General features: G+C 48.8%; 2 protein-coding genes and 1 long non-coding RNA gene across 4 annotated transcripts; 1 reads left to right on the top strand and 2 right to left on the bottom strand.

Moving 5' to 3' along the window:
- Positions 1–926: 926 nt before the first annotated feature.
- NUDT21 (nudix hydrolase 21) lies at positions 927–8,238 on the bottom strand. Its single transcript, XM_009557133.2, has 7 exons — positions 8,021–8,238; positions 5,920–6,120; positions 4,363–4,426; positions 3,627–3,716; positions 2,930–3,005; positions 2,453–2,567; positions 927–1,203 (listed from the first exon to the last, which is right to left on the bottom strand). Exons 1-7 carry the CDS (start codon positions 8,134–8,136, stop codon positions 1,182–1,184), a joined length of 684 nt encoding a protein of 227 aa, XP_009555428.1. The 5' UTR covers positions 8,137–8,238; the 3' UTR covers positions 927–1,181.
- Positions 8,239–8,899: 661 nt separating this feature from the next.
- Positions 8,900–19,582, top strand: OGFOD1 (2-oxoglutarate and iron dependent oxygenase domain containing 1). Of its 2 annotated transcripts, none has more exons than XM_054078533.1 (13): positions 8,900–9,072; positions 9,149–9,294; positions 9,371–9,417; positions 10,430–10,530; positions 12,055–12,171; positions 12,663–12,754; positions 14,981–15,109; positions 15,442–15,555; positions 16,273–16,352; positions 16,485–16,780; positions 17,531–17,657; positions 18,480–18,538; positions 19,053–19,190. In XM_054078533.1, the coding sequence occupies exons 1-12, from the start codon at positions 8,919–8,921 to the stop codon at positions 18,520–18,522; spliced, it is 1,446 nt and encodes a 481-aa protein (XP_053934508.1). In that variant the 5' UTR covers positions 8,900–8,918; the 3' UTR covers positions 18,523–18,538; positions 19,053–19,190. The 2 variants fall into 2 exon arrangements, with proteins under 2 accessions (XP_053934508.1, XP_053934507.1); XM_054078532.1 differs by having other exon boundaries at positions 8,901–9,072; positions 17,531–17,653; positions 19,053–19,582.
- LOC128853468 (uncharacterized) lies at positions 15,116–16,515 on the bottom strand. The gene is made up of 3 exons (XR_008452003.1): positions 16,377–16,515; positions 15,893–15,959; positions 15,116–15,293 (listed from the first exon to the last, which is right to left on the bottom strand). It is a non-coding gene; the product is annotated as an uncharacterized LOC128853468 (long non-coding RNA).
- Positions 19,583–20,377: the final 795 nt, after the last annotated feature.

Genomic DNA, 20,377 nt, shown 5'->3' with positions numbered 1-20,377 from the left:
GCATGCTGCTTACCAGTACAACTGGCCACAGAACCGAGCACCTGGGCAAGTTTCAGTTCTCTTGGCAGCAAGTGCTCTCCAGTGCCACCTTCGTACATGAGGACAGTGCCAAACACCAGTGCATCTTCCCAGTGGAAGCAGAATTTGGAAACCAGTCTTTAAAAATAGTCAAGCAAAACCATGGAAGGCCTAAAGGCATTAGGAAGGGACACATCCAAATGGAACTGATGTTTAGTCAAGCATTTAAAAACCCAAAACCATAAGGGTTGATGTTTATCACTTGCAAGAAGCCGAAATGTTGAGAAGCAGCACAAGCGAGCGTAACCCTTGCAGGATGACTCAGTGCGCTGGTCTGCTTCAACAGCGTGGCATAACATGGAACCCCTTGCATATGGCACTGGCAAAACACTTCCACGTGACCCCAGTTCTGCCCTGCACTTGTAGAAAAAAAACACATAGAAAACTTCACTTTCTATATTTTACCTGGATCCCAGGCCAGTCCAACAGCATCTGCTGGGCTGTTATTTTCTTAAGGGCGCACAGAGGAAGAAGACAGACATTACATCTCCTCCAAGCCCTGTACAAACATTAATGCTTCCAGATCAGTTCTGGTAAGCTTTGAACAAAGGCTACACTGGCCTGTAAGTACTCATACTCCCTCAAAAGAGCAATTCTGTTCTCCAAGTTAAGGCTCAAAATTGTATTGCACCTAATTAAACAGTATAATTAAATTAAACAGTATAATTTCCTGCTCAGGGATGCATACCAGAGCATCCAAGAGGTCCCTGAACGGTTTAGGTCCTCTTCTTGTTCCCAAAATCTTCTGCATTCCTGAAGGAAAGTAATAAAGTTTAAAATATGTACCTAAAAGTAGGAAGTAATTAAAGCAAAATAAAATAAAACAACCCACAAACCCAAGACAAACAGAATCTTAAACATTTTGTTTAATGTTGTACAAAAAAAATCTGGTGAGTATCACAATTAAGGGATTAACACACTGAAATCGCATTGCATCCACTACCTAAACAGCTTCTCTATCATACAACAAAAAGTTGAGTGGCCTTCAGGAAAAGAATGACATTAAAAAAAATCCTTGCATCACACCTATTTGTTTCTCCACTTCTTAAAGCTGTGCTCACAGAGACGAATTCTTATGTCAGACTCTTCAGGTACGCAGGAATTCAGTTGTAAATAAAGTTGAACCTAAAATTAAAAGGATTACAGCAAGTGACATTTTTAAATTAATGTTTTGCCTCTGTTCTTGATAAGCCTCCATCTCACAGAACAAAAGTATTTTTTAAGTAACACTTTCATAGTATAGCAGGAAGCATATTTTTTAACAGCCAATGAGACACTAGCATTGCACATCAAGTTGCAGAAAAATTATTAACACTTCATCTCTTACAAGAGCTTCATAGATGTGAAAATGCCAGTGAGTTACATTCACCCGTCAGTGACTCTTCCAGAGCATTTCTGCTGCCAGGATCAACCTCACAGGCTCCAAGGCTGACATAAAAACACACTCAACAGATGATCTAATTCCTCTCAACTCAGTTTCACAATAAATAGCATTCACACAGCAAAAGCAAGCATCCGTCTCAGCTTCCAGATGCCCATGCTGTAAACGTGTCTGTTGCACTGGTACCAAACAGGCACTTGGCTGCATAATAACCAGCGTTTTGTTGGTACTTGGGAGAAAATATCCACTGCCCTTACAGCGAAGGGAGGAAGAAGCCCCCATACCTACAACTGCCAACACAGGGACTGGATAGAGTCAAAAATCAAGCCAGATACCACCCTGTTCTGGGCAATACCAGCGCTGGCACTCTGCTAACAGGCTCTTTTCATCCAAGTAGGTGGATGAGACACAACTACTCCCCCAAGAAAGAGCTTGTGACACTTGCTGAAACAGAAACCAGCAAGACCAGTGAGCTCAGCCCAAGGTACAAGCTATTTTCAGTTAAGAAAGCCAAAGTGTGTGTGCTGGGAAAAGGAAGTAGTAATACAGCTGTCCCTACAGATACCTGTGTTATCAACATGTTACACGTTATAAACTCTGCTCTGCAGAATCTGCAAAAGCCCACCACATTTAATCAGCACAAAGTTTTGTTAATAAGCACACCTAACTCAGCCAAGCTGTGTGTTTGCAGCACTTTTACTCTCACACTGTCCCTAACATTTACAAGAAGCTGTTCCTTAGCCCATGCACAGCTTCACCCACAGTATCATCTTCCACATCTTCCTTCGGTACAACTGTGAGATAGGACCTTGGCACTATCGAGTTGTGATCAGTGCCTCTAAATGTCCATCATATCTTGTCTGAGGTAAGCTCTGAGCCCTTTGGGACAGCCGCAACCTCTTTACAGCTGGTTTCTGTAGTGCCTAACCTTGCTCTAGTGTCCCACAGCAAATGTGGTCCCAAGAACTATAATACAAGTAAATCACAACATACCTGCTCAAAAGTTGAGGAAGGCTGGAAATAATGGGTCCATATCCTGGTGCATTGTCGTAGAGCTCAAACAATGGGGCAGCGACCAGCTTGTAATTTTTTGGGACTGCAAACAAAGCTAAAAACAAATACAATAATAAGAGAAGCCACCATGCATTCAGCCAAGGCATCACCTCCTTCCACACCCCAAAACAAGATAGCACTACAGCATGAGAAGAGGCTTCTTCCTTTACTTATTAAATACGGGGTTCATATGCTGTACATATACTGGTGCAGGAGCAGGAAGGAGCACTCACTAGGCACTCCCGTTCAAAGGATCACCTACCTTCAAAACCCATACCAGCATTTAACTGTCTTAGTGATCAATTATAAACAACCACAAGCATATGAACAGAAAGTTGCTACCACATTTACTCACATGAAATGTGAGCACTTAAACATTGTTATAAATCCAATCTTTTATTGCAAACAAACACTCACCCTTTTCTTGAAGCTGGACCAAGAAAAGCTTTTTATGTTCTTTTGGTTTTGTAATATGAGCTGGGATGTAGGGATACTGGAAGAAAACAATAAACATGAGTTGTACAGAGCTCAAAATACTGTGCAGTCTTAAGTGCTACTTCATAAATTATCAAGCACTGTGCAAGCTTTCACTGTGTCATGTATTCTTCTTTCATGGCATCAAATAAAGAAAACCACCCTTACTCAGAAAGGAATGCTGTTGCTGGCCCAGCTATTGACAGGATCTACAGAGGCACCAGTACTCGTGTAGTTAAAACAAGACAGAAACACATAACAGCAAACTGAGCATACATTCTCAGCATTAAAGCATTTAGAAATACAGTAAACTATTTTATTCACAGGGCGTCTCTCCCAGATGCAGCAGTGCAAGAGTTCTAATTGTGGATAAACCAGGCATTTAAACGGTGTGTCTGGCTCCGCACCAGACTGGGAGCTATCACAGCCCATGGCTTCTCATCCGACAGCATGGGTGTGGGGAGAGAGAGGGGAGTTTCCAGAAGACAGCTTGCAGTCTCAGCCATGGAAAGGAGGTGAAATAGATTTAAAACAGAAAAACTCATTGCTCGTGCAGCAGGTAAAAGCCCAACTGGTAGGTTGAAGGCTTTTAGAAGAACAATCAATACTGAAAAAGATGAAATTCAACACAAGTAATCACCTGTGGCGGTTCAAAGTTGGGTCTCCACCAGTTACCAATGCAGTCATCAATCACCCAGTCTTGCTGAACACCATCCTGACGGCCCAGTATCTATCAAAGATCCAGTAACAGTCAGAACTCTGACTACCCCATGTTTTAGAAATGAATAGACTTGCTATAAGAAGGGTTTGATGTAGTTCAGAGCTGCTCTGGAATGGCTTTTAATTTAGAGTACTTTTGTATCAGTGACATTTTTTAGCAACAGCCTCACCTGGCAGGGCAAGGAGACTTTAGAAAGCATTTTGAATTCCATGCTGTATTCAGTTGAACTGAGTCCCTCCAGGCCAATGGGAAGAACAAAACGCATCGTTACGCTCCCCAACTGAATTAATTTAGGCTATGTGGAGAGCATGGCAGGTTAATTGGTGCATCAGGAAGACAATCCCAAAGGCAAATATTCATCAGCTGTGCCCCACAACACATGTCATTGCCCATCTGCACACTCGTGTGCCTGAAGACGGCCCAGAGGCAAAGCTGCAAATAAAGACAGGACTTGAGCAGCAGGCAGGAAGTTGGCTGCTAGACCATGCCGCCACACTCACAAAGCAGATAAAACGAAAGCATACCGCTTTATTCATTAACTACCTGAGGATATCACAACAGTGATTAGGAGACTATCCTAACGCTTTGGCTTCTTCTGTTAATTCTAAAATAATCTATCATTCCAGTACAGCAAAGTATTGAAAAAAAACCAGACCTCTGTCATTAAGCGTTTGAGCCCTTCTACTTCATCTTCTCCTGGATTGAGTTCACCACCAGGTCTGTTAAAATAATGAACAGTGAAAGCTAAAGTTATGTTTTATTGCATTTCCAGACTTCCACAGGTAAGTTTGGGCATGCTTCCAGGCAGGGAGGTACAATTCACTCATGGCTCTTCAGTCAGAAGGTCTGAGTTTGAAGGCAGTAGGATAGCCATCATCAAAACCATAACTAAAATGCCTATTACATGTCCCTTAAAAAAAAAAAAACACTGTATAAAATACTTTAAGTTCAGCAGGACAAAGTACAATAATATCATAAATTTACAGAATGGTTTGGGTTGGAAGGGACCTTAAAGCCCATCCAGTTCCAACCCCTGCCACAGGCAGGGACACCTCCCACTGGATCAAGTTGCTCCAAGCCCCATCCAGCCTGGCCTTGAAAACCTCCAGGGATGGGGCAGCCACAACTTCCTTACATGATAATAACTGGGACACTTGAAAGGTAAAGTTTTAACAATAATAAAAGCATCAGAAGTTGAAGAAACACTTGTCAACGCCAACCATATCTGTTCTTATCCCAACACCAGCACTCACTGAAGAACAGTTCAAGAAAGAAAACAAGTCCTGCCACTATCACTGCGATCATATGATCCAGACACTTCATGCTGGTATCAATAATCACAAGATGAACTGCAGCAATTTTCTCAAATTCTATCTTTCCTCTGTCCCCAGCTCAAACAGTAGTTTGCAAACAAATATTATTCTGCATTTACTGGTGTTTATGCATTAAGCTTCACTTTATCAATTTTGTAGCCACAGTATAAGCATATTTAAGTATAAAGCTACTGGAGAGTGTCCAAAGGAGGCCACAAAACTGGTGAAGGGTTTAGAAGAGAAGCTGGATGAGCAGCTAAAGCCACTTGGTCTGTTCAGTCTGGAGGACACCGAGGCGAGACCTCATCACAGTCTACAGCTTCCTCACAAGGGAAGGCAGAGGAGCAGGCACTGAGCTGTTCTCTCTGGACCCGAGGGGATGGCAGGAAGGTGTGCCAGAGGAGGCTTAGGTTGGATATTAGGGAAAGATCCTTCACTCAGAGGGTGGTGGAGCCCTGGAACAGCTCCCAGGGAAGTAGTCATGGCATGAAGCCATGAAGCATTCGGACAACATCCTCAGACATGTTGTGTTAATGTTGGGGTTGTCCTGTGCAGGGACAGGATTTGGACTCAGTGATCCTTGTGGGTCCCTTCCAACTCAGGACATTCCATGATTCTAACAAGTTTTAAACAGGAATCTACCCTGCTGAAGCACCATAACTAAGTTTTCCAGTCAGTTCAAAACTAATTCACCCCACTCATGAGCACAGTCAGATAAATACACCTTAGATGAAAATCCCACCGCTCAAAAAAAGTTTTCCCAGACCAAGTCTTTGCAAGAACTGAATCACACTCAAAACGTGTTATCGGTTAACCACACTTTAGCCTCTATCCCAGATGTTTACTGGTTTGTGACAATAAAGTTAAACCAAAAGTACATTCAAGAAGCAGACACTTACAGCTTGAAAAACGTTGTTCCCAGCTGCAGCAGCAGCACGTGGGGCAGCCTGTGCTCGTGTACAATCAGAACGCCTTCCACCGTCCGCCTCATGCCGATCTTGTCAAATTCTTCCCTCATCCGCTGAAACCGAGCTGCCACGGAACTGTCCTTCTCATACAGGGGTTCCTTTGTCCCAAATGTGTAATTCGTCAGCGGATACCTATACGGGGAAAAAAATGTTACTGCCTAACAAGAACTCTAAATTTAAATCACTGTGACACAGGATCTACCCTACCCTGAGGCAGAACCTTCTGCACTTGAGGAATGGGAACTCCTTCGTAGTGCTGGGCTAGTTCTCGTCTGTGACCTACAGGGTCCCTGCCACGTGAAGGTCCATGCTACGATACAAACAAGCGCAGAAAGATCCCAACATGCTACTGCAGTGCTGATTCAAAAGGGAAGGAGTCTAGAACAACCAGCAACTGTTAGTCAGCAGACACCCTCTCTTCGATCCTCACACTGCAGAGAAAAGGCAGCTGAGGCTCTATAAGGAGATGGGAAAGGGACAGGAGAAAAGCTCAGCCAGGAAGGAAGGAAGCTGCACAAGACAGCAGGGGATGGTTCCACAGAATTAATGTAGTGCCTGAGAACTAAACTGTTGGAAGTGTGTATGTTTTCAAATGGGAAATCAGACATCTGGACCAGAGCACAGGAGAATGCTGAGCAGCTAAGCATAGGCCAGGAGCCTAGAGTGAGAGCCAGAGTCTGAGCAGATCATTCTGTTGGGCCGGGTGATGGAGCTCTGCATGCTCTGGCAACAGGACAGTGGAAACCTGAGAGATTTCTCCAGGCAGGATGGACTGAAAAAGAGTCAGAAAAGAATGGAATGCTTAGGCAAGAAACAGGTCAGTCCTAGAGAGCACAGAGAGCAACAGGAAAATGCTGTGGTACAACAAAATCCAAGTAACCTGGAGATCTGCTAGCATAAGACTTAGAGAGACGACATGATCAGCAGGTTAAGTCAAAGGAGAGGAAAAGGGGTTCTTGGCAGAGCAGTAAGGAACGATCACCAGAGTTTTATTGACTTGTGGCAGACAGCAACCAAATTAGCAGAATAAATGACCAATTTAGATTAGCTATTAGGAAGAAATGTTTTCCTGCAAGGGCAATGAGGCCCTGCCCCAGGTTGCCCAGAGCAGTTGTGGCTGCCCAAACCCTGGAGGTGTTCAAGGCCAGGTGGGATGGGGCTTGGAGCAACCTGATCTAGTGGAAGGTGTCCCTGCTCATGGCAGGGGTTGGAACTGGATGAGGCTTAAGGTTGCTTCCAAGCCAGCTACAGTTGTCGGAGCCCTTTCTCACACAGGCAAGTGAGCTGAAATAACCACTTTCCTAACCTCAAATTAATATATTAGCAAATCCCCCATTTCCAGTTACAGCTAAGAAAAACTAAATTTCCTTTCATTTATTCCTATTTTAGACACAAAAATAGCTCTATTAAGAAACTACTAAGTTATTCCACACTGTATCAAGATGGGTAAATTAGTCTATACATAGAAGCACAGGGTGGTTTGGCTCAGAAGGCGCCTCAAAGCCTATCCAGTCCCACCCCAGCCATGGGCACGGACACCTCCCACTGGATCAGGGGCTCCAGCCCCATCCATCCTGGCCTGGAACCCCTCTAGGGATGGGGCAGCCACCACTGATCTGGGTAACCTGGGCCTCCCCACCCTCTCAGGAAAACATTTCTTCCTAAGATCTCATCTCAATCTCCCCTCTTTCAGCTTAAAACCCCCTCCCCTTGACCTATCCCTGCCCTCCCTGATCCAGAGCTTTCCTGGAGCCCCTTTCAGTCTTGGAAGCTGCTCTAAGGTCTCCTCGCAGCCTTGTCTTCTCCAGGCTGAACAGCCCCACTTCCCCCGGCCTGTCCCGGCACGGGAGCTGCTCCAGACGTCGGATCTTCCCTCAACCTATACTTTAAAAAAATCGATGCCCATCACCCCGTTTCCTCCCTCTTCGTTTCTCGGGAGCCACCGCAGACACGCTCCCACCCCTGGCGCTCCCGCAGGGCCCCGCCTGTCCCGCTCGGGCCGCCCCGGGGGCGCTGGCGGGGCGGCGCTCACAGGTTGATGGTCCTCTCCAGCGTGAGCGGCTTCGTCTGCTGGATGTACTTGTTGCCGAACTGGTTCACCCCGCGGGGCCAGCCGGTCTGCGAGCGGTTGGGCGGCACCACGGACATGGCGGGAGGCGGCGAGGGCGCACTCAGAACTCAGCGGCGGGAACTGCCTCCGCCATTAAGGACCCCGCCAGGCCGGACCGCCCGCCCCGCCAGAAACTCGTGACGCACATCCGGTGCGCTCTCCCTTGCGTCTGGTAGCGCGCTCTGTCCCTATTGGCCAGCAGGGCGCGGCTCCGCCTCCCTCGCGACGCGATTGGTCCGCTGGGCGCCGCGGGGCGCTGCTGGGAGTTGTAGTCCCACTGTGCGCTTGGGCCAAGGACCTCTCTGCTCTTATTGGTCCGCTGCCCGCGGGGCCACGCGATTGGTCCGTTTGGCACCGCAGAAGCTGCTGGGAGTTGTAGTCCCACAATGCCGCCCAGTTCTCATTGGCCCGCTGGCCGCGGCGCGAGTGTTTTGTTGTGCTGCGCGGGGGCTTCTGGGAGTTGTAGTCCCACAGGGGTCACGTCAAGACGCCCTCGGTTCTTATTGGCAGGTTTCCCGCGGCCCCGCTCCCGCGCGATGCAATTGGTCCATTTGGTGCCGCGGGAGCTGCTGGGAGCTGTAGTCCCACAGTGCTATCTGCGATTGGGCCCTGCTGGGCTGCTGGGAGCAGTAGTCCTACAGTGCTATCTGCTATTGGGTGCCGCGGAGGTTGCTGGGAGCTGTATTCCGACGGCGCCTACGTCACGCGCTACTCCATTCTCAGTGGCCGGCTGTTAGCGGCCCCGCCCCCGCGCGATGCGATTGGCCCGCCGGGCGCCGCGGGGGCTGCTGGGATCTGTAGTCCGGCACTCTGTCCAGCCATGGGCGCCAAGCGGCGCGGGGCGGCAGCGGCGGCAGCGGGGTCGAAGCGGGGGAGGCGGGAGGCGCGGGCCGAGCTGTGTGCCGCCCTCGGGGACGCGGCGCTGCGGGGGCGGGCGGCGGCGGCGTGGGGCGGCGGCGAGCCGCTGCGGCACGGTAGGGCCCCGCCGGCCTCGGTGTGGCGGTCCCGCTCCGCGCCCCTCCCCGCTCACTGGTGTCGCTTCCCTTGCAGAGGCGGCGGCGGTGGAGCCGGGCCCGTTCCCGCACGGCCTCATCCCCGGGTTCCTGGCGGCGCCGGGCTTCGCGGAGGCGCTGCGGGACGAGCTGCTGGGTCTGAGCTTCACGGGGCGGCGGAACGACCTCCTCTCGCTGCGGCAGGTGGGGCCCGCGCCGCCCCCGCCGCCCCCGTGCCCCCGCCGCCCTCACCGACACCCCCTCTTCTCTCCCGCCGCAGTCCCGGGAGCTGGCGGCGAGCCCGGAGCCCCGCCTCGCCGCCCTCAGGTAAACGGGAGCCGGGGAGACGAGGGGCTGCGGGTGGGACTGGCTCCTGACCGCCGAATCCCAGTACCGGCGGCAGTTTTCCTCCGAGCAGTGCGAAGTGAGGCAGCCGTGGGGCTTCCCGGGCACGAGGAGGAGTTCCTATTACAAAAAAATCTTTGATTTCATCTAAAGTTTCATCTCAACAATTGTATTTTTTTGAAAGCTAGACAGACTGTCCCTCTGATCGCTGTTTTCTTCCAAGCAGTGTTTTCCCAGACACTGTTCGTTCCTTGGAGATGATAACGCCGTGTGTTCAGCACGGTCTGTGCTGTACAAATGTGTCTGCTCTAAACACCTCAGTTTGCAGCCTCTCCCCATCTCAAATGCAGGGTCAGGCAGAGCTGGAGCCAGCTCCAAATTAACAGAGATTGCACCGTTGTGAAGGTTATAATAACATTAAAATTAGACCTTGGAAAGTAATAGAATATGCATAAGATTTCTGGCAAAATTTATCCATATGCCTAAGTGGGAAATACATTCTGTCCCCAGCTCTTGCCTCACTGCACACGACTGATGGAGATCACCCCCTCACGTTGCCCAGGCCTGATAAAGGATGCTTGCTTTCTAAAATCCAAAACAAGTCTATAGAGTTTTATTTGCTGGCATTTTTGGTATCACTGTCGCTGCTGAAATGCTCATGTCTTCCCCCTGCAGTGGGTTTCACGTTCACTGCTACTCATTGTCATCCAGGCTGTGAGTGCTGAGCTGAGCTGGTTTCCTGGCCAGCTCCTGTGTGGTCCTATGGGAATACAGTGGCTCTGGCAGGAACAGCAGCTCTAACTGTTGAAATAGCTGAGAGGGAGATAATGAGCTATGGTGACAGGTTTTCAACACAGGAAGCCTCTTACCTTACAGTGTCTGTGGAAGAAACAGCGTCTTTAACTGTTGAAATAGCTGAAAGGCAGATAATAATAACCTATAGTGATAGGTTTTACAACACAGGAGGGCACTTACCTTGTGCTTGTCTTCTCAGGCATGCTCTGTGTGAAGAATTCCGAGCGTGGCTTTCTGCTGTGACCCTGATTGAGCTGGACCAAACTATTGACATCTCCTGTGCTAAATATGAATATACCGGTCAGTCCATAAGTGATCTTTTCCCTAAAGCTTCTGTGGGTGCGTGGGAAACAAAGTGAGTCCAGAATACCTAACTGCATAACCCACCCCAACTCCTTTCTAGTTCCAGAGGGTCCTAGGAGCTATCAGCAGCAAATCAAAGTCCCAGAAAATGAAGTCCCAATTGTGGAAAAAACGTTGCTGTAGTTGCAATGCTGATGGCTTTAACTGGGCCCAGCGTTGTTGCAAACCTCCAACTCTTTGGCAATGTTCAGCCCACATTTGCATGCCTGCTTCCATATGGCAGGGCAACGTCTTCAGTTTCCAAATGTTGAATTTGTGAAGTGCAACTAAAACACCACCTTGGTGAGCCCAGGTCACAGCTGCTCCTGTCCTTTTAGTCATGAAAAATCACTGTAGGAAGGGGAAAATTTTTACTGCTGTCAATTCTACTTTTTAAAAATCTTTTCATAGAACCATAGATTCGTTAAGGTTGGAAAAGACCCCTAAGAGCATCCAGTCCAACTGCCAGCCCAGCACCACGGTGCCTACTGAACGATGTCCCAAAGTTCCACACCTGCATGCTTTCTGAACCCCTCCAGGGATGGAGACTCCCCCACTGCCCTGGGGAGCCTCTGCCAGGGCTTCACCGCTCTGTGAACCTCCCCTGGAATGACTTGAGGCCATTTCCTCTCATCCTAACACTTCTTACTTGGTTGAAGAGACCAGCACCCATCGCGCTACAACCTCCTTTCAGGGAGCTGCAGAGAGCGATGAGGTCTCCCCTCGGGCTCCTCTTCTCTAGGCTGCGCAGTCCCAGGTCCCTCAGCCACTCCCCAGAGCCCCTGTGCTCCATACCCTTCCCCAGCTCCGTTCCCTTCTCTGGGCACACTGCACCCCCTCAATGTCCTTGTTATAGTGGGCCCAGAACTGAACCAGTGCAGAGCACAGGCGGACAATCCCTCCCCTGGTGCTGTTGGCCACACTGTGGCTGATCCAAGCCAGGATGCTGTTGGCCACCTGGGCCACTGCTGGCTCATGTTCAGCTGCTGTCAACCAGCACCCCCAGGTCCTTTTCCACCAGACAGCTTTCCAGTTGTTCTTCCTTCCCCAAGCCTGGGTTGTTTGGAGCAAATTTAATCTGCATCATTAATTTTAGGTCCAGCTTTTCTGTTCCTAGGGCTCCCCCCATTCCAGCAACAAACCTATTCAAAGGGCAGTTCTGTATTTAGGAGCTGGGTTTTGAATCGTTGTTTCAGTCAGGAACCTGTCCGCTCTGCCCAGCGACATCTGCAGAGGGGAGGGTGATGAGTTATAACTGCCTGTACCTTAAGAGTGGGCTGAGCTGCCAAGTGCCATGTGATCCCACCAAAGTTAATCTTGCAAATCTTGGGCTTATGATGCTGACGAGTGAAAATACAGTTCCTGGAAAGGACATGTTTCTTCTTGTTGTATCCTATGGGGACAAAGCTGGGAAGCAGCCATTGGAATGAATCACAGGTTTACTGGGAAGGTGCTACTGCAGCAAAACGTGTGTAATTGCAGATGTCTTGCTGTGTCACGATGATGAGCTGGAAGGTCGGAGAATCGCTTTCATCCTGTACCTCGTGCCACCCTGGGAGAAAAGCGACGGGGGAACGCTGGACCTGTATAGCACGGATGGTAAGCGCTTGGAGCTCAGACTCAGGAGGCTGAAAAAGATGGAGTTTCTGCATCCCTTGCAGTACCCCTCTCCTCAAACAGTACCAGGGAGATAAAGACGTTCCTCTTTGTCCAAAGAAGCTGATGCGTAGGTGACGTTTGCACCTTAGAGATGGGCTGCAGTGGGCTTTGCAGACAGTGGGTGACAGCAGAGGAACGTGAGAAGGGAGTGAAGATGTGAATCCTTTTCTTCCATATTTTTTTTAATAGCCAAGAGTGGAGGCAGGGTGGAAGCGATGCCAGTAATTGTGCCTGGAACTCTAAAGTGATGGAGATAACTCCCCTTTCCAGCAGCAGAAGCCCACTGATTCCTCACTGAACCCTTTCTCTGAGCACCAACCCTTATACCCAGGTGTCTCACCAGTTGCAACATCATGAAGTCAGAGAGAAATAGCAGTTTCTAGAGAGTCGTAGTTAACGCATTAACCAGAGTATGTTTTCTTCCTCCTCAGAACACTTTCAGCCACAGCAAATTGTCAAGTCATTAGTGCCTTCGTGGAACACGCTGGTTTTCTTTGAAGTGTCTCCAGTCTCTTTCCACCAGGCAAGGAGCTGTCTCTTGTTCATTGTTTGATTCTCATTGTTGTGGTTATTCTTTCTCTGTGTTATTTCAGTCTTGAGGAGAAGGAGGGAGGGAAAGGGAGAAGGGTGGGTAGAGTGAATGCTCCGGTACATGCTATGTTAAAGGTAGGGACAAGAACTGACAGAGCCCACTGTAAACTGTCAGTCTAGCTTCATCATCCCAGGAGAAGAAAAAACTTCCATTTCTACTTTGTGTCACTGTCCTGGTGAGCCACTGCTGTGCTGTGGCTGTGGTGATGAGAGAGATTTTTGTTTATTTGCTTATTTTAAACTAGCTCACATTTTTCACATGGATGCCATGGCTTTGCTCCCAAGGAGCTTCCCAGCGTGTCCCTTTGCCAGCAGGGCACTACACAGCTATGGCTTCGGACCTCAGTAACACAGATGCGGGGCGGTGCCCTGCAGCAGAAACGCTGACATGGTTAAGTGGCGCTTTGTGGTACTTGTCAGGAAGATACTTGGGAACAGGGTGTATAATCGTTGGAATGGCATGATCCCAACACTTGTCTGACTTCTGGAACACCTGCGTACTTGAGAAGAGCAGGGATGTAACAAACAAGGCCAAAGAGAAGAAGGGTGTAGAGGAAGATCAGTGATGGACGTTGGGCGTGTCCTCACCTAGACTGCTTAGGCGTTCATTTTTGTGTCATTTATGTCTTACAATTAATTAACACAAGTATCTACTTGGTCACTGCCCTATTTTTTTTCAGGTAGTGATTAAATCTTGTAAAAATCCATGTTCCACTTCACCTTGTGACTGCCTCCCGCTGACCTAAACTTAATCCCACACATCAGCACTATTCAGAGTCCTGTGTGGTCCCTCTGATACTATTAACACGGGCAAGAAACACAGCTTAAATAATAAACTTATTCCTAAAATAAGCATTAAGCTTACCTGGGAGTGCTGTCAATCAGCTTCCCAGACGTGGACCTCACTGCTTGGGCCCAGAGCATCTGCTGAACCACTGAATCGTGTCTTTGACCCTTTCATCCATAAAGCGTAGAGCCTGCAAATCAGCGTTACAGACGATACAAGGATCAGACTGATGCAAAGCCTTCACAGCGCACGTTGGCCTTAAATCCCTCTCAGTCACTGGGCAGAGTCAGTAAGACATCTCCACGTTTTGGCCTTCATGGTGTACGTTTCTTCAGGGTACAGAAAATAGAGCTGTGGGTGTTTGCTGAGTGGAGGGGGTCTATGAGGTTCTAATGCCAGGCATTTTTCTGGTTTCCATTTCCCAAGTGATGTAGGATTCAGTTGCCATTACGAATAACCTAGAACACCTCTAAGTTATGCGAGGAACAGGCTACTCCAGCTTTGTGCCAAACAGTAAGAGCCAGAACCTTTTTAGAATGGACTGTTTTTCTTCCTCTGTTCCATCAGACTGTCCTAAAAAAACCTCAAAACAAAAGCAGTGCAGTCTTTATGTGCTATTGGAAAATCTCCAACAGTTTGTGGCTTGCAAGCAGTCATAAAGGCATGGCTCCCTCTTCATGCTCCTGTTACAGTGCAGCACCCTAGAATGTGAAATGGGTCATTCGAGCCCAATTCACCTCTGCATGATTTGATGAAATTGGGATTTAACAGTGGCCATCACTGTGCAAAACCCAAGGGCTTCCACAGACCAGGTTAATGCCAGGATAGAGGGGCCGCTCTTAGTCTAAAAGGTAGACAAATGGCTGAAGGTAGTGGGCAAATGCCCTTTGTGATGGCTGGTATTTCAGCACTTTTTAAAAGTAAAAGACAAAAAAGTAGACCTGTACAGTCTGCTGTGGCCCACGGATGCCCAGTGTTCTCCGAGTTTCCAGGTTAAGCTGTGACAGCTAATTTTTGCAGCCTAGGGTAGGTGGTTCTTCAACAGCGTAAGTGGTAGAAAAATAAAACACGATTACTTTTAATAACAGAATGACTCCAAGCTGTCAGAGAGAAGGAGTGGATTCTGCTGGGAGCTTAGCGTAAAAGCTTGGGTTGGGATTCTGGAGATGTACAATGGACGTGAGCATCAAAGTTTCCTTTAACCATCTCTCTGTGAGCCAAGAATAACCCAGCCTGGTCTAGGCCTTGTCTGACTTCTCTGTGCGTGCAGCAGGCTCTCTGGAGCCACAGCCACGCCCTGTGATGAGCCATCACTTGGTCCTTAAACATTTTGTAGTCTGAGCAGTAATGTGCTGCTCAATGCTGTTCCAGGTGTCGGAAGTTCTGTCTGAGGAGAAGTGCCGCTTGTCCGTGAGTGGCTGGTTTCATGGCCCATCAATAGTCAGACCCACACGCCACGTCGAAGCTCCCTTGCCCAGGAGCCCACACATCCCCTATGATGTGAGTAACAAGCCTGGATCTGCTTATCTGCATTTCTGTACCCTTTCTACCTGTTATGGGATGCACTGATGCTTGGAGATGCTTGAGTCTTTAACTTAGCCCATCCTCTTTTTTTGTTTCCTGTCTGTGAATTCGTAGCTTGTTTCTTTCTCGTATATCTTTCTTGTCTCTCTGTTTTGCATACCTAAGACAGTGCAGAGAATGCAGCAAATACTTGAATACTTGTGGTGCATTTAAAAAAAAGGAAAGGAATGGAGTGAGCATGTGGAGGAATCAAGCCCTGTGGCCAGCTGCGGGAGGGGGAATCAAGGAATCCTTTTTTTCCTTTCCAGCACGAAATTCTCTATGAGTGGATCAATCTCATTTATTTGGACATGGACTCCCAAGCTCAAATCCAGGAGGAATTTGAGGAGCGATCAGAAATTCTCCTGAAGGATTTTCTTAAGGTGAGCCCAGTGGTTCCATCTGATGTGGTCTGCCAGGACAAGTCACAGAGCTGGCAGGTACCACGTGTCCTGCAGGCCGGGAAAGGGCTTGCTCGTATGGCTGTCAGCTAAAGCATCTTCTAGCTTCGCTCCCTAAAGGGGAATGGACCGGATGACCTCTGGAGGTCCCTTCCAGCCTCAGCTGTTCTGTGATTCTGTGGATGGATCCCCTCTGCCTGCCTGTACACCACTGCTGAGGGACTCATCAAACATCAAACACTTTGCTTCAACATTCTTATTTCCGGAAATAAGCAAAGCAGAAGGATGGAAGCACATTGCATCCTTCCAGCCTACCTACCTTGTGGTGACCACAGCGTCCTTCCTTGTCCCTCAGCTCTCACAGCTCAGCACTTGGGGGACTCCACCTGTGTGGGAAACAAGTGACTCGTAACGGTTTTGTGTCTCAAGGCTGATTTACCTCTAGTTTACTGGGTGTCCATGTCACAGAGAAACTGCATTCTCACCCAGCAGACAATCAAGTAGCATTTGATATCTGTTGGTCGCTGGCATTGAAAAGACACGATGCCCACCAGGCTATGCCCCTCAGTTCAGCAGTCCTTAGGCACCTCAAAAAAAGTTAAAGGCCTTTACCTGAGAGCAAAGGATGGCTGCTTCTCACATGCCAAGGGAGACCTGGGAGCTAAATAGTAAACTTTCTGCACTCTCTCTCTCTCCTAGAAAGAGAAATACCAGCTACTGTGCAAAGCTTTGGAGAACAAAGACATCCAGTGGAGTAGCCGGGGGCCTGCCAATAAAAGGTGGGAAATGGCAATGACCTGTACCTGGTGATCAGGCCAAGCAGGAACTGCTGTGAGGCTGCCCACGTTGATGTCGTGCTCATGGACGTGGGCTTTGTTGGTTCTTCACTGAAAGGTTCTCCGCTCTTTCAGGCTCTATGAGACAGCAGAGGAAGACAGCCTCCCCAACGTCCTGAAGAAATTCCTGCAGTTCTTGCGTTCCGAGGCCTTGTTTTTACTGCTTTCCAACTTCACTGGCCTAAAGCTGCACTTTCTGGCTCCCTCTGTTGAGGATGAAGATGCTGGGGAAGGAACGGCAACAGACACTGCTCAGTACAGCAGTCCCGAACCTGAGCAGGAAGAGGCTGTACATCAGGCTGACAGCCACCCCCAACAGCCAGACCAGCCTGAGGACATCCCTGAAGCACGAGACGGCGAGACACAGAATGGTAAGTTCAGCAGCAGCAGCAGCACAAAAGGACTTGAGCACAATCCTGATATTAAGGATGTCAGCAGCAGAATTCCCAATAATTTTCATGGAACTAGCATTTCACCTTATGCTGCAGCCAGCACGAGGCACCAGCACAAACACGGGACTTGAAGATGTCAGGCCGAGTATTTAAAATAAGTTACCATTGCAAAAGAATTTAGAGTAAAGTAATTACTGACTTGAAGATGCCGTTTGGAACAGACTTAAGCCCCTGGGGAACTTCTGTAATAGTGAGGGGGTACGTGAGGAGGTGTTAAATAATTGCAGTAATCTTTTGCCTATAGTTAAGACTCCTGCTTTGCATCAAGTAGGTTCTTGTATGAGGCCAAATCAAAAGGAAGAGAGTGAACAGATTGGAAGAGAACTAGACTTAGAAAACCGATACCCCAAATTAGGGTATAACCTCTCAGAAAATGCTGCCAGCCTAAATAACCACTTAGTTGTCAGCAGTGAGGTAAACCAAAGCACATCATAACTCAGCCCCTTTCAAAGGGCAAACCTGGGCCTTCCCACAACATTGTTTAAAGAACGTAACTTAAGAGCCCTGTCTAGAAAAGCAGTTAACGTGAGGTCTGTGTTTTTCCTTCCCTTTCCCCTTTGCTGGGGCTGGCAAAAGCAGCTCTGCAGCAGCACAGGGGCTTGCCGTCTCCATACCTTAAGCTCAGCAGGCGGCAGCAACCGTACAGCGTCGTTGTTTTCCCTCTCCTAGGTTCAGGGACCCCCACGTGTGCCGGGGAGCTGAGGCGCTGGGCCCATGGGCACTACACTCTCGTTCATGACTCTCAAGCAACAGAATTTGCTCTCGACCTGCTCTTCTTCTGTGGCTGTGAGGGTAGGTGAGCAAAACACAGATGTCAGACTCTCTGACTAAGGGAAGCTCTTTTGTATTCTCAGCAGTGCTACAATAGCTGAAATTGCCTTGTTTTTTTTCCTACATATAAGGGCTCTGTAGGCTTTATCGTAGTCCTTGTTTCTGCGTAAGGCCTCGTTTCAGTAGTTCTTATACAGAGTGGGACTGTAGCCTTGGGATCAACTTTGGCCTTCCCGGCTGGATCCAGGGGGTGGCGCTTGGGCAGAGGAAAAGGCTGTGTCCCCCGGGCCTCTCCTCTCCCTGAGCAGTGGCTCTGGGCACGGAGGAGAGGGAGGGAGGCAGAATGCCTGCTGGAAGTGTTCCATTTCACTACTTTTCTCATCAAAATTATCATCACCTCCAACTCACAAAGCCCAGGGTTTCCATGTGTTACTTTAGGCATGTCTGGACATTTTGGGTTGATTGCTAGTTAGACAGCAGTGAAAACAAAAATCTAAACATAAGCATTTGGGGCGATCTGAGCCTGGAACGCCCGGCTGAAACCACCTGGCACATGGCAGGGACTATACTGAAAGCCTTTTGCATATCTGCTAAGGCAAAACTGTTCCACATGTGAGAGGAAGAGACCCAGGCCATAAGAAACGGCCCCACAGTGGTTAAGAGGCAAACCCTGCACTTCTACTTCAAGTTGTTTCTGATTAGGGAAAATAGACTGGCAGGAGTTGAGCTGGGGACCATCCTGTATCCAGTAACTGGAGAGGGCAGTGGAAAAACTGCATCACCAGGAAGGCTGCATGGAGCCTGGCCCGTGCTGAACTTCCTAAGAATCTTTCTTTTCTGTTTTAAGACTGGGATCCAGAATATGGTGGCTTTACTTCCTACATCGCTAAAGGTGAAGATGAAGAGGTAAGGACCTCAGTTGGTAGCTGCAAATTAGGTAAAATTATTGAGGGTGGGGAGGTATAATTACCTTGTCGTAATGTTAACATAATCCTGAGGGTGCTGGGTTTCACACTGGAGTCTCCCTGCCTGAATTACAGCTCATGGGTGTAGCTCTGGCTCCGGCTTCAAGAGGTGAGTGTTCATCATAAAGCTTTGACTCTGATGCTGACAGTGCCCTCATCCCTGCACCTGGAGGAGGCTTTTCCAGGGCAGTGCTGTTCACTAGTGTCCCTTCCCAACAGGATTGGTGAGAGCGCTGAGCAGTCAGGCTGATAAGACAACCAGAATCCCTTCAAATGAACCTTGTTGCCTCATAAATGCTTTAGGTTAAGGGGTGTTGAAAGAAAAATAGTGAACTCATTCATTTTCTAACACCAGACCTCTGTTCTGGCTTTTGAAACAATTCTATTTCTTCCTAGGAATGATCTCAAAGCCATTTTTGTGAACATAATTTCCTCCCTATTTTCCTTTCTTCTAGCTGTTGACAGTGAATCCAGAAGAAAACTGCTTGGCCTTAGTTTATAGAGACAGGGAAACTATGAAGTTTGTGAAATACATCAATCATCGCAGCTTGGCACGGCTGAAAAAGGATCCAAACAGAACAGGATTTTGGGATTTTTCCTTTGTCTATTATGAGTGACGATGCCGAGTTGTGGCCAGGGCCGTGCAGAAAGCAGTGGGGTGGGGGCAGGTTTCCATCCAGGTGCTGCACGGGAGTCTAAACCAGGACAGACTTTGCTGCTGCCACCTTCATCACACTGCATGCGAGCAGTGCCCCGCCCCGTGTGGCTTTTTTATCTGTACAAACAAACCCAGTCTCCTGAGCCCACTTGCAACACTCGCGCTCGGCTGCTCGTAATGCCATGTGGAGGGATTCTTGTCACACAACTGTCAGCATCCAGCTCTTCTCTCGTGGATACAGGGTGCAATGCAGCTCTCATTTGTCCGGGTGAGAATTACAACTGTGCGTTGCCACAGGGTGATGGTTTTTATTAAGAAAAAAAATAAAATGGGTCAGTTAAATACTTCTGGTTGGGCAAGTTTTGTTACAAAATACCCAAGACATTTTCTGGGCTTAATTGTGTTCACTGTTTGTAGAAATAAAGGAGCCGCCATGGGAAATAGGTTTTTCCAGCTGTACAACTCTGTGGAGTTGAGAAGGAAGACAGCAAGGCTCTAAAGCTGCTGGCATTGAGGAAGACTTGGCACTGTAGCAAGGAGTAGGACTTACTATGCTAAATGCTGCGCAGACAGCCCTCCAGGACTTACCAGCTGAACAGCAGCTGGACGAAGGGACCTGCTCCTGCGCCTTTCGCTCTGTGCATGGGGGCGCAGAGGTCTCTGTCCTGTGCTGTGACAGGGCTGTGGCTCCAGCCGCAGAGCAGGGGAGGGGCTCACTGCCCTCTCCCTGGCTTGTCACCCACAGAGTCACCAACCGTGTAGCCTTGCATCCTGTCAGTTCTGTCCTGGGGTCTGCTGTGCTCTGGCACGGCTTCTGCACCGGAGACAGGGCACTGAGATCTTTCCAGGTCACGGATGCCCACCTCGTGTACAGTGAAGTACAGTGAAGGCGCTGGTCTCGGCACAGCTCCTCACTCCTGCACACACGTGCAGCGCTGCTCACCTGCTCCACCCTCACTGCCACCAGGACTGTGCCAGGCTGTCACCTCAGAGGTGTCCAGCTCCTCAAGAGGTGCTGCTGCAGAGCTGTGCTGGTCAGACTGCAGAACGCCCTGCTGGAGGCTCAGCCCTGGCCTGCACATGCTTGCCTGAAACTCCTTTTTTTTTTTTGGTGAGGAGACA

Source organism: Cuculus canorus, chromosome 13 (genome assembly GCF_017976375.1).
Source record: "Cuculus canorus isolate bCucCan1 chromosome 13, bCucCan1.pri, whole genome shotgun sequence".
NCBI classification, from domain to species: Eukaryota; Metazoa; Chordata; class Aves; order Cuculiformes; family Cuculidae; genus Cuculus; species Cuculus canorus.
This window is presented reverse-complemented; position numbering and strand designations above follow the sequence as displayed.

What these genes read in the sequence shown, in the direction of transcription:
- NUDT21 (XM_009557133.2), bottom strand. Translation starts at nt 8,136, where the DNA reads ATGTCCGTGGTGCCGCCCAACCGCTCGCAGACCGGCTGGCCCCGCGGG. An exon ending in TCAAACGCTTAATGACAGAG is followed by an intron (nt 3,717 to 4,362) that starts GTCTGGTTTTTT and finishes GATCTTTGATAG; the next exon opens with ATACTGGGCCGTCAGGATGG. An exon ending in CCAACTTTGAACCGCCACAG is followed by an intron (nt 3,006 to 3,626) that starts GTGATTACTTGT and finishes GTTTTCTTCCAG; the next exon opens with TATCCCTACATCCCAGCTCA.
- OGFOD1 (XM_054078532.1), top strand. Translation starts at nt 8,919, where the DNA reads ATGGGCGCCAAGCGGCGCGGGGCGGCAGCGGCGGCAGCGGGGTCGAAG. An exon ending in ACCTCCTCTCGCTGCGGCAG is followed by an intron (nt 9,295 to 9,370) that starts GTGGGGCCCGCG and finishes CTCCCGCCGCAG; the next exon opens with TCCCGGGAGCTGGCGGCGAG. An exon ending in TCCTGAAGGATTTTCTTAAG is followed by an intron (nt 15,556 to 16,272) that starts GTGAGCCCAGTG and finishes TCTCTCTCCTAG; the next exon opens with AAAGAGAAATACCAGCTACT.